Here is a 12,951-nt window from a genome sequence, read left to right as displayed (position 1 = left end):
GAGGCAGAAAGCTTGAGATTGGCCAGCTTACATAATTTGTACTTATGGGTTTGTCACTACATAATAATATCATTAAGTATATATAAATATTATATAGAAACATTAACATATTAACATATGTTAATTGATATATAATAATATTTAACATTATATGTATTGAAATATAAAACATAATATCTAAACTATTATAACTATGCAAAATATAATAATATATATTCACATATTTTTTTTTTGTCCCAAATTTGCTATGTGGCCAATGGTGACCTTCAACCTCCTGCCTCTGCCTCCCAAGTGCTGGGATTACAATTCTATGCCACCATGCTTGGTTTCTCCACTGCTCAGGATGAAATGCACACTGGGCAAGCCCTTTGTCAGAAGAGTCACAGCCATAGCCCGACAAGTCAATATTCCTATTGCTTTTAATGAAAGGCGACAGTCACACTGTAGATCCGGTTCCTCTCAACTAGAGCTCTGGGCAGACTGTCCCCGTAAGCATGATAGAATCCAGGCACACAGCCAGAGGAGCCTCAGTGCCTGAAGCTCTGTATGTCCCCCAGCTTAGGAGACACTGATGTGGCTGGTCCAGAACGGATCTGACTTCTGGCGAGCTGCCATAGCTGCTAACAGTGACTGGACCCTGGACCCTCTGAGTCTGGGCTGCCACCTCCCTACTGTCCCAGAGGAGGCGCCAGTTAACAGTGACAGGACAGGCAGAGCCATTGGGCCCACCCAGAGGTCCCTTGCTCAGGCTATACTCTAACCCCAGGCATCTGCTCTCTGGCCCTTTGCTATTGGTGCCCCTGCTTTAAAGGTACGACTGCAAGTGTGATGACTTGAGTGATTCCTGGAAGCCTCGTAAAAAGCTGGATGTGATGGGCCGCTGATCTGTAGTGAGCCACACAGCAGCATAACAAGAGAGCCTGTCTCAACAAGGTAAAGTGAGGACTGACCCCTGAAAGTTATTCTGTGACCTACACACACAAACACACACACACATACGCAGGCACATGCACACGCACATGCACATATGCACGCAAGCACAATCACACATATGCACACACATGCACATACACTCACATGCATGCTCACACATATGCACGCACACATACACACATGCACACACTCGCACACACACACTCATGAACACATGCACGCACATGCATACACACAGACATGCACATACATGTGCACACACACACACATACACGAAGGCGGAGGGGCCATGGCTATAGCTGAGCAGTAAGGCTCTTGCCTAGCATGGATGCCCTATCCCTGTAGTGGTTTGAATGGCAATGGCCCCCATAGGCTAATATCCTTAAATGTGAAGTGTGTGTTGGAAGAGGTGTGTCACCGGGGGTGGGCTCTGAGGTTCAAAGGCCCACACCATTCCTAGGTAGCACTCTCTGCCTTGCTCTTGTGTAGCAAGATGTAAACATCCAGCTACTGATCTAGCGCCCTGTCTGACTGTCCGCCGCCATGCTCCCTCCTACGGTGGCCATCCCAATAGATGTCCTGCTGTATAAGCTGCCTTGACTATGGTGTCTCTTCACCACAACAGAACAGTGAATGAGACAATCCTTAATACTCAGGGGGGAAAAAAAAAAACAATGCACAGAGAAACCTGGAATGAGTATGTAAGCTCCTAACAGAGCGTGTCATTGTTTCTCCACAGCAGCTTCTGCCTAAGTGACAACAGGGGTACAGCCATAACTTGTAGGCTACTGGAGACACCATGGTGGACAGTCTCTTGTCTGGTTCCTTGGTCCCCATAAAGCCACTCGTGAAATGTCGTCAAGCAGGGAGACCAAGAGGACGTGGATGAACTGGCTACTCTGAGCCTGTGTTCCAGAGTCAACTTGGATAAGCAGGGAGCACAGTTCTGGCCAGGCTGAGGACCTCTGTGGCCACACTTGGTCTGACATCACAACTAGGAGTTGTTGGTATGATGCCCTCCAGACAGTCCTGGACAGCCTGTAGGGACATGACCTGCTGCTCCAGGAAACAGGCATTAGTTGGTCCAGGACTGGAAACTCTACCTGTTTTTGTTGTTGTTTTCCAGAGCTAAGGAACAAACGGGGTGGGGGGCACTTGAGCTTATGAAGCAAGCACTCTACCACTTCGGTAGTTTGAATAAAAATGGCCTCCACAGGGAGTGACAATTATTAAGAGACACGTGGCCTTGTTGGAGTGGGTGTGACCTTGTAGGAGTTGAAGTGTGTGACTGTGAGAGTGTGACTGTGTGACTCTGAGGTCTCATGAGCTCAAGCCATGCCTAGTATGTCTCACTATCTTCCTTCTGCTGCCTGCAGATCAAGATGTAGAACTCTCACCCGGGCAGTGGTGGCACACGCCTTTAATCCCAGCACTTGGGAGGCAGAGGCAGGTGGATTTCTGAGTTCGAGGCCGGCCTGGTCTACAGAGTGAGTTCCAGGACAGCCAGGGCAACACAGAGAAACCTTGTCTCGAAAAACAAACAAACAAATAAACAAACAAACAAGATGGAGAACTCTCAGCTCTTTCGTCAGCACCAAGTCTGCCTGCGTGCCACCATGCTTTCACCATGATGATAATGGACTAAACCTCTGAACCTGTAGGCCAGCCCCAATGAAGTGGTTTTCTTTATAAGAATTGCTGTAGTCATGGTGTCTCTTCACAGCAATAGAAGCCCGAACTAAAACCCCTACCCTCCAGGAGTGGGAACTCTTTAAAATCTCCCAATGTGACTTTATAGGCAGCGAAGAGTCACTGTGGCTTATAGTAGGTAGCAGGCTACTGGTCTTAAAAGGCCTACTCTGCATCCCAAAGAAGGCTTAACCCCCATCCCAATGAGGGCCCACCCTTCTTCTCACAAAGAGTCTACCTTCCATTCCATTGTGAGCCTACCTTCCATTCCACAGAGAGCCTATTCATCCCACAGAGGGCCTAGCCTCCACCCCACAGAGGGCCTAGCTTCCATCCCACAGAGGGCCTAGCCTCCACCCCACAGAGGGTCTACCCTCCACCCCACAGAGGGTCTACCCTCCACCCCACAGAGGGCCTACCCTCCAGAGAAGATCTTCTCTACATAGCTGCGCATGAACTCTCGAAGTGCCAGGGTCTCCTCATCTGGGGCTGAATCAGCACTCTGATTGGAGGAGAAGGACTCATTGGAGGAGGAGCGCCGGTCCTGGTCCCAGGATGGGTGTGACAGTGACTCGCCCATGTCGTTCTCACTGTCTGCGGACTCGGTGGTCTCACTCTCAGAGGCACCATCACCCAGGGAGCCATCTGGGTCCTGGAGTGTTGAAGGTGCAGCTTCCAAAGGAGGGGAGGTAGGTGGTTCAGTCCCAAAGTCAATCAGGGAGCCCACAGGGACTTCTGGGGCCTCCATGGTAGCTGGGCTGCCAAATAGGATGGGTACAGCCTGAGGAGCGGCTTCCTGAAGCTGCAAGCACGAGCAGTGTGTTGGGAGCGTCTGGCCACCAAGGCTGAAGTCTCTAGCAGCTCAGAGGCCCTATGGTGTCTGGAATGGAAAAAGACATAAACACTGTCACTATGAGAAGGACAGTTCCCCAAGGAAAGTCACCGAGCACAAATAGACTTGAGGAAAGCGTGAGTCACACTTTCCCTACACAGATGATAATCTCTGTACCTACAGAGACCGGGATGCCAACAGCCAGTGTCTTGTTTCTCATGTCCACTTTGCTGCCATGCAGAAGCATGGCATGGGCACACTAACTGAAGGAGCCCAGGGACCCCAGCATCGGGATCCCTCCCTGCTGAGTAACCCACACACTCTACATCCTCCAGCCAAGCAGGGCAGAACTAAGGACGCCCATTTTCACGGGCAGCAGACATGGGCCAGGTACAACGCTCGTGCTGGCTCACTGGCCTCAGTAGCTGTGGAAGTGGCATCCTGCTAAGCCATCATCCCAGAGCTCCTTTCTCTTCAGTCTTCCCTCTAGACCTGGAGCCTGCCCAAGCTTCTTGCTGCTTCTCAGACTCTTCACGGTTCCCTGTGCCACAGCCACCGGGATATCAATGGGAAGTCACCCCCTGTGCTTTGATCATGAAGCCTGCAGTTCCTCCTCCTCTCTCTCCTCCTTTGCTCCTCTCTTCCTTCCCCCTCTCCCTGCCTCCCTATCCCCACTGCAGAATCCTGTTCACCCTGATGGCCAAGCTCACGTGTCCGTCTTTTGAGAGGCTTCACTCCACAGCAATTTAGAATCAGTTCTGGTCCCTGCTGACCTGGCACTCGCATTTCATCTAGACTCGTGTACGAGCAAGTGTGGACTCTTACTGAGCATCCGGTGCATGAATGTGCACACTTCAATGGGGACATGCTCCTGCTGCTGAGAGAGCATGGATGCAGATCACACAGAGCAGAGCTGTGATGCAGACTTCAGCTTCCAAACCCAGCTTCTGCTACGGTTCAGAAGCCATTCTTGTCAGTTCTAAGGAGCAGCAGCCAAATGGCCAAGACCTGGGACAGTCATGCTTGAGGGTAGAGAGAGCACCCTCACCCTTCCTCAGGCCTATAAAACAAGATACCCAGGAGGCGACTGCAGGGGCAGGGACGCCATCTGTACGGCTGAGATTGCTGCCTCTTCTGGGGGAAGTGCAGTCCAAACCCACACATGCTGACTCCTGAGCGATTAACACTCACAGGTTGATCACAGATTCCCTCCAAACACCCAGCCTAAGATATTTTTAGATTCTCTGAGTCAGAAAGATAGAACAGCTGGCTCTGGCCACCCTCCTCACGCACACATGCACAGGGGCAGAGGTCCACGTGCAGCAGAGCCCGTAAAGCCTTCCTTGGTGCAGAAGAAGCTCACAAGCCTTGGCTCTGACATCTTGTCTAGCCCAGGACAGTAGCAAGGACCCCCAAGGTCAGAAGGTAGTGAGTGGTGGCTCAGAGAGAATGGGGTAAAGAGGGGTACTAGGACTCCTTCTCCTAGTAACATCTGCTCCCTATGGCCCTGCTTTCTGAAAAGGTCCCTGTGTGAGACAGCAAGACTGGGTGAGATATGGAAGGGCCATGTGGAACAACATCGCTACTCTCCAAAGAACAGAAAGCCACACATATGGCCACAGGCTTGTAAACTCACTCTGCCCTAACTAAAACCCTGATTCTTACCAATACACAAACCACTCAGATGAACACCCAAGAGGAAGCCCAGCCGCTAAATGCTTAGACAAGTCTCAAGCCACACTAATCACCACAGAGAAACACATAAAATTTCCAGTGGTGGCTCATGCCTGTAATCTCGAGTAGAGACACGAAGACCCAGAGTTCAAGACCATGCTCAGCTAAAAAGTGAGTTTGAGGCTATTACATTTGACCCTGCATTCACAAAAAAATATTAAACATACAAATCATAACATCTATGTACCAAGATACAAAATTTTTTAAAGAAAGCAATCAAGCATGCCTTTAACCCCAGCGAGGCAGGTGGATCTCTGAGTTTTAGGCCAGTCTGGTTTGCAGAGCTAGTTCTAGAACTGTCAGGGCTACACAAGAAAACCCTGTCCAAACCAAACAATGCAAACACCACCAAAGGTCTAGTAAAACTGACATTCTCCAGCTCACAGGCAATGAGGGCAGATGCAACTTCAGAAATTTCATGTCTCTCAAGAATGTGAATGCTTGAAATTTATTCTAGGTAAAGAATACCAACCATCAAAATCAGTTATACAGCCAAAAAAAAAAAATGTCATTACAATTACAATAGTAGCTGTGACCCTGACAGAAAGGCTTCTACACACAGTGAGTGAAGAAATTATAATATGGACATCATAGCAGTCAGTGTCTGAGGTGGTGAGGACAGTGTTGATAGTTACAGAAAACGCCCTACTGTGCACTGTCTCTACTGAGACACTGGGGACACTGAGATAGAACAGTGGAGACACATCAGCACTGGCAACAGGATGGCACTGAGTCCAGGCCCCTCCCTCAGACCATTATCATACCAGTGACCCATGAGTCAAAGAAGAAGCCAGTTTAAGAGAGCAGAAGAGGCACATGGGCCTGCCGTCACAGGAGACACAAGACAAGACTGACTTATTAAGGCTGTTTCTGACCCAGCACTGAGCTAGTGGGGCTGGCAAGGCGAATAAGTCACCCATTTCCAAGAAGCCCAGAGCTGCCTCTGCCTCTATGTCTTAGTCATTGTTGTATTGCTGTGAAGATACACAGTGACCACAGCACTTCTTAGAAAGGAAAGCATTTATTGGGGCTTGAGGGTCAGTCTATTATCAGCATGGCAGGAAGCAGGGCAGTGTGCAGGCAGCCATGGTGCTGGAGAGGAGCTGAGAGTTCTCCAGCTTGACCCACAGGCAGAGAGACACTGAGAGCCTAGCTTGAATGTTTGAAATCTCAAAGCCCACCACCCCCAATGACACACTTCCTCCAACAAGGCCACACGTCCTAATCCTTTCAAATGGTACCACTCCCTATGAGCCTATGGTGGCCATTTTCATTCAAACTACCACAGATGGTGACAAAAACACAGGCCAGGGACAGGAGAGGAGGCAAAGGGGACAGAGGCTGGCCCTGGGCCTTGAGCGTGGCAGCGTGTTTACTGTCCTTGCCCCCAGGATGCTCAGCATCATGGCCTCATCTCTCTCAGAGGAAGAGGCCAGCCAGCCAACCCTGCATACAGAACCAGGATGCCTAGGGGGTGAGGTGACCAACCCTCCTTACGGAACTGAGATGCCGTGGTGAAGTGGCATTTGCCATAGGGCCTGGGCAAATTCCTCAGGAAGGAAACACAGCTAGACACTTCTCAGTGAGACAAGGCACTGGTCACTGTAGCTTTCACGGCAACCTCAGGGGATGATCTCGGATGGCCTGAGGACATAGGACTGACTGTCTCTGCTTTGAGTCAGCCAGGCTCTTCTATTCAGAAGCACAGATCCAGTCATATCTGAATTCCTAGAGTTTTCAAGGCATGATGAAATCTGCTATGTGAAATCTCCCAATTTTGCAATGGTGGCAATGAATTTAAATTCATTTCAAAGAACATTGCGGGCCCTAAATCTGTGGATCTACAGGAGGAGGCTCCAAGAGGCCCTGGTGGTGCCTAGGCTAAGGCACTAGCTTTCAGTCTCAGGACTCTGATCACAGTGCAGACATCCTCAGGCTTCTAGAAAAGCTACCGGTCTCCCTGCACTTGCTGGTTCACGTTCAAGGTGCTGCCCAGTAACTGTGATTTCCACACTCAGCTGAGATTCCCTCATGCCACAAACCCACTGGTAGCTCACTGTGAATCGGCCGCTGTATGAGGAGCAGGAGGTGCAGCCAAGAGCAAGAGCCAGAGTGTCTGTTTCTGTGTGCTCACGAAGTACAAGAGTCGGTAAAGTGCTTGCCACAGAAGCACGAGGGCTGTGTCTGATCCCTGAACCTGTGTAAACGCAGACGGGCAGCCACGTGCAACAGCGAGCACCGGCAATCGCAACACTAAGGAGGTGAAGACAGGAGGAACCCTGAGCTCCCTGGCCAGCCAGCCTACTCAGATCTGCGAGCCCAGGCTCACTGAGAGATCCTATTTCAGAAAACGAGGCATGAGATGTATAAACTGAAGACCTGATTGCTCCACGGCACGGTTAAAAGGAAGGTTTTTATTGTAGATATGAGAGAGGGGCCAGCCAGAGGAAGAGTCGAGAACAGAGAGGTAAAGCAGTAGACTGAGCATGGCCAGCAGACTGGACCTGGATATGAGAGAAGCAGAGAGACAGAGACGGGGGTGGTGGGGAGTGATTGATGAAGACAGAGAGAGGGAGGGGCCCAGCCAAAACAGCAGGGTCGTAAGGAGAAGGAGTAGCTGGGACATTTGAGGGAGGAGAGGAGGGGAGGTGGGACCTGAAGTGTGTAACAGGCACTTTTTGGTGAGACTGAGAGATCCTGGAGGCCAGCTGTGGTTTGGTCTGCTTCACAGTCACCACAGATATCCATTTGTCCCTTCTACCTGCGATAAGGGAAACCTCTCCTTTTGGTAGAGAGGACCAGGCTTTACAAGTTCCTGAGCGATACTGGCTTTTTTTTTTTTTTTTTTTTTTTGTCTAACCACCAGAATTTGGGGGAAATGGAGTTTCCTTTGGACCTAACATAGGACAATTGAGGAAGACATCTGACATTGACCTCTGACTATACATACACACACACACACACACACACACACACACACACACACACACACACATGAACAGGTATACACATATAGTACTGAGATTTTCTCAGGTGATACCCCAAACAGTGCTGCTAGGTCTGGGAAGGAGATCCGGACCCCAGAAGCCAGTACCACACACAAGTGCTAAGGTGACCATGGCCTAGGAGGTCCTTGCAGCTGCTGGGCAGCTGCTCATGGGAAAGCAGACCAGGGAAGCCCTCTTATCTACAGAAGGCCTGGGTGGGCCATAGCAAGTTGGAGGGAAAGGTAAATGCAGGCCAAGGTGGCAGAGCCGAACAGGTAGACCCTGGCAGGCTGCTGTGGTATCAACATTCTAAGGGTAGAGAGGGCACCCTAACTTCCTTCCTCCTTGGGTTCCTCCCAGCCCCACCTTTGCCTCAGCCTTCCCAGCTGGGCTTCAGGAGGAACTATGGCAAGGCTGCCTGCTATTGCATTTGGCCACATCCCTCAAGCTTTGCTCAAACTCTGATTTTCTCAACACCACCAGAGTGAGAGATGGAACTTCCCTAGAAAGTAACTTTGAGCAAAAAAGGTCTGTGTGCATGCAGTGTGTGTGTGTGTGTACATGCATGGTCTAGTTTCCCTGTAGCCCAGCCCTTGTATGAACAGGACACACAATACAACACTTGCTTTGTCTCTTGTCCTGAAACTGCCAGGAGTGGAGGTAGAAGGTGGCTGGCAAGGTTGCATCGTGGTCCTGGGTTATGAAGGTAGCCTGATGTCATCACCTGGGGCCTTAGAAATAAGGGAGGTCAGAGTCAGAAAAGGAGATGATGACACTGGGCTTCTGGGTTGATGATAAAGAAAAACTGAGAGCCAAGGAGTACGGGCAGATGCCACAGGAAGCTGGGGATGCAGGAAAACACTCTCTGCAGCTCTAAGAAGGACTCTTCGAGCACCTTGACTATTGCAATAAACTGTCTGAGAACCTCTGCCCTTCACAGTGGTAAAGCAGTAAATGGGAGGTGTTTTAAAGCCACTAAGTACACAGACGTTTGTTCCGGTAGCAATAAGGAAGGAAGACAAACGTTACTACACAAATACCTGTCAGGTATAGACATCTGGGTAGTTCTTGTACCTTCAGGGTACCAGAAAAAAAGCTTCTGAGACTTGAAGGCAGTGTGGAACTTGGAGCCCGACTACCCCACATCCAGCAGGAAGCATCACAAATCCCTTTCCAACTTGGGCTGGGGTCTACCAGGCTTCTATAGTGGCCTGTTAAAGCTCCTTCCTCCTATTGGCCACTCAAGCTCTGGAGACTCTGAAGACTTCCAGTCCCTTCTTTAAACATGCTATAGTGGGCCTGGGAGGCAGGAAGGCAATTTGCCCTCTCCCTCTGCTTGTTCCTTCTGGCCTGTACCCATCATCTGTCCTTTTTCAACACTAGAAGACAACTGAATCTTCTGCCTCCAGCTAGTGGCTGTTTCTCTCATGACAGCTGCAAACACACCAGTGGCCCTGTCTGAACAGTGCTCTCTGGTTCCCTGCATGGTGCTCGGTTGGGAACTGACTATGCTGACCTGGATGCAAATGTGGGAGTTGGCAGAGCAGCCTCCTGGGACAGGAACCTGACATGGGACAGAGTCCAACATCTCACTTCCTTCGCAGGTGCTTAACCTAGTCACCTTGAATGACGACCTTGTGCAAAGGTTCATCCTGTTACCTTCACAGGACGTAGAATCACCCATGAGATAATCAATCTGCTATGCCTGTGACAGGTTATCTACACTAGGTTAGCCTCTGGCAAGACGTGAGGGATTTTCTTGATTAGGTTAAGAGAAATAAGAATGCCCATGTTAGTGGGCGGCGCCGTTCCTCGGGCTGAGGTGTCAGACTGGGCGGAAGGCAGGATGTCAGCTGAGCACCAGCAGTCATTTCGGTCTTTTAGGTGCCTTAAGTTCCTGTTGTCTTGGTTCCCCCATTGCAATGGGCTGTAACTGCACTAAGCCTTTCCCCCTTGCACTGCTTTTGTCTGCTATTTTACCATGGCAACAGAAAGAAGTTGAGATACCCAGTACAGCAGTACACCACAGCAAGCACACTGGAGGACAGCAGAAATTGTCACAAGGCTCACAGGACCTTGGGCCAACCATACACACACCCGGCCTGCTGCCAACACTGCCTCCTGTGACTCCCTCTGTGTTTTCTGGACATACACTCCTACAGCCTCCCTTACACCCATCCTGACCTAACAAGAACCCCAGAAGGCTGTGACATGGTGCCCTAACATAGTCTCCGACAAAGTCCCGGCGGCCAGTACTCCAACCAGGTGGCAGCCACTGGAGAAGTTCAGAAAAAAGCCACCTACTCTAAGACCAAAAGAAGACCCTCAACTCTGCCAAGCTGATGAGTTCAACCTGATTTTTTTAAAGATTTATTTATTTTATGCATTTGAGTACATTGTCACTCTCTTCAGACATACCAGAAGAGGGCATCAGATTGCATTGCAGATGGTTGTGAGCCACCATGTGGTTGCTGGGAATTGAACTCAGGACCTCTGGACGAGCAGTCAGTACTCTAAACCACTGGGCCACTCTCCAGCCCTCAACCTGAATTTTAAAAAAGGAAAAGGGAAGAGGAAAAAGAAAGGACATGACTGCCCCTAGGTATGGTGGAGGAGAAAGCTTATTGTAGACAAAAGAGAGAGCATGCAGGCTTATCTGAGAGTCCCGAGTGCACATGACCCTGATCTATGTGAGGAGAGGGTAGGGGAAGGAAGAGGAGAGAGAAGGGAACCACGTCCAGCAGCCAGGAGGCCCAGAGAGAGCAGAGTGACAGGAATGGTTGGCTTATAGAGAGAAGAGCAGATGGGGAAGGCAGCTCTTCTCAGCCTCTGGGCTGGAGGAGTTTAGGGTAGGAGGCAGGTATGCCAGCCAGGAGGGCCATGTAACAGGTAAGGGACTGAGGGATCTGAGAGAACCTGGCAGCAGGCATTCACTTGCTTTGCCATGCTAAACAGGCAACTCAGCTGCCTTGATCCTCCTGTGAGGCCTAACAACAATCCCAAAGATCTTGACCAAACCTCTGTTTCTCACTGAGGTTAAGAGATTGTGCAACCAGGAAGGGACCTATGGTTAGTTGAGATGGGAAGTAGTAGCTGGCTGTATTAGGAAAGAGAAGTTGTTCCCATGAATGCGAGCATATGACGCCGCAGAGAATATCATCAGTGTCCTTTAGGCACAGGGGTGCACAGGTAGCTGTTTATAGAGCTATACCCAGTTAATATGGCTCCAGGGCAATTTACAGACGCACAGAGTCACATAAATCCACTACTGTCCCCAGGTGATGGATACATTGAATTTCTTGGTGGCCAAACCAAAGATGACACATGCTGCGCTAAGAGACTCTTGTCCTGCCAGGGGCACCCACAGTCACGTTCCCCAAGTACCTGCTGAGCCCTCCTGCTTCCCTCTCTCCCTGTGCAAAGACACTGGTTGTCTCAATAACAAAATCTCTAACAAGGCAGAGACAAAAACGCACCTTTAAACGAGCCTAGAAAGCAGCAGGCACCCAGTCCTGTGCCTTGGGAACGGGGATCTGCCCGGCTGGAGACTGCCGCTAGGCAAAGACACGCATGGCATTTTGTGAGCCTCCCGTCAGGTGCCAGATGTCTCGTGCTGGCATTCTCTGAGTGTTTCCAGTGCCAGCTCAGTAAGGTGGCAGCCAAAACAGGAGTGGCACTGCCGGTGCAAGGGAAGGAGTTGCCATGAGGCTGTGAAAGTAGAAATCTGGCCATGTCCCCAGACATCAACAGAACCTTACACATCTGTAGGGGACACTCCTGTGTGGAGGAGGGTAGGAGGAGCAACCCCCAGCATCTCTACCTCAGCCTCAGCCTCTAAAGGCACAGTGTTCCTAATGGGGACAATGCAGTGATCTACACAATGGGGCAGCAGCAGGGCAAAGAGGCTTGGGAAGGGAGGCTGAGGAGAGGCCAGGAGCACAGGAAAAGATCTCAGGGAAGACCATGAACAGCATTGACAGGCTAGGTCACTTTGTGGTAAGGGAAGACAGAGAGGGAGTAACAGCTAGGCTGTGCCACTGCCCACAGGTGGGCCCGAACAGCACTAGTGCTGCCACTGCAGTGACCTTGTGAGCAGCTGTGTTGTGTCTTGGGCTACACTGCAAACTAGAGACTGTATGGGGGAGCGCTAAGACGTAGCCTTGTCAGAGGGAACAGCAACATGCCGTGTGAGGAGGGAGCCGTTTTGGGGTCTTCATTCAGGATCCTGGATCTGAACTGAAGACTGACATGCCACCCACCACAGCACAGCCACGGTCCCTGAGTACAGGGCTGTAGCTCCAGGGAGGATCTAGAAGTGGGTGAGGGTCATGAACTGGAAGCATGTTCAGGACCACCTAGAAGTGTGGTACCAACACAAGAGCTGGACACACTGGCAGAGATGGGGGAGCAGACAGGTCTAGGGTGCAGAGCAGCAGGAGCTGTTCTCAGTTAAGGTTGGCATGGAACTGTGAGCACAGCTAGTGAGGAGGTCAGAGCTGACCACGGGTGGGTTACATGGAGTGCCTCTTCATCTCAGGCAAGGGGAGGAGAGGCCTGAGTAGGAGAGGAGGGGTCCAGGTAGAATCTTGGAAGAAGTCACATCGAGGATAGGCAGTGAGTACAAAGGAGGGGGAGTGGCAAGATCTGGGAAAGGTAGTCGATGGTGTGAATATGCTGTCCACACATAGACCCGGGCCCACTACCTCCGAAACAGCACACCAGGCTTAGAACATAGCACACTCATGATAGGACAGCAGCAACAACAAATACTACTGT

The 12,951-nt window shown here is 50.6% G+C and overlaps 1 protein-coding gene across 1 annotated transcript in view; it reads right to left on the bottom strand.

Annotated features, from left to right (window-relative positions):
- The window catches only part of Kiaa0513 (KIAA0513 ortholog), a 50,287-nt gene that overhangs the window by 16,380 nt on the left and 20,956 nt on the right, over nucleotides 1-12,951 (bottom strand). The window contains exon 2 of the mRNA XM_028753198.1: nucleotides 3,042-3,502. Coding sequence (XP_028609031.1) covers nucleotides 3,042-3,370 — 329 coding nt within the window. The 5' untranslated portion in view covers nucleotides 3,371-3,502. The remainder of the gene's footprint in view (nucleotides 1-3,041; nucleotides 3,503-12,951) is intronic.

Source organism: Grammomys surdaster, unplaced genomic scaffold, assembly GCF_004785775.1.
Source record: "Grammomys surdaster isolate TR1022 unplaced genomic scaffold, NIH_TR_1.0 128, whole genome shotgun sequence".
Taxonomy (NCBI): Eukaryota; Metazoa; Chordata; class Mammalia; order Rodentia; family Muridae; genus Grammomys; species Grammomys surdaster.
The sequence above is the reverse complement of the archived record's forward strand: the minus strand, read 5'-3'. Positions and strand labels throughout refer to the sequence as shown.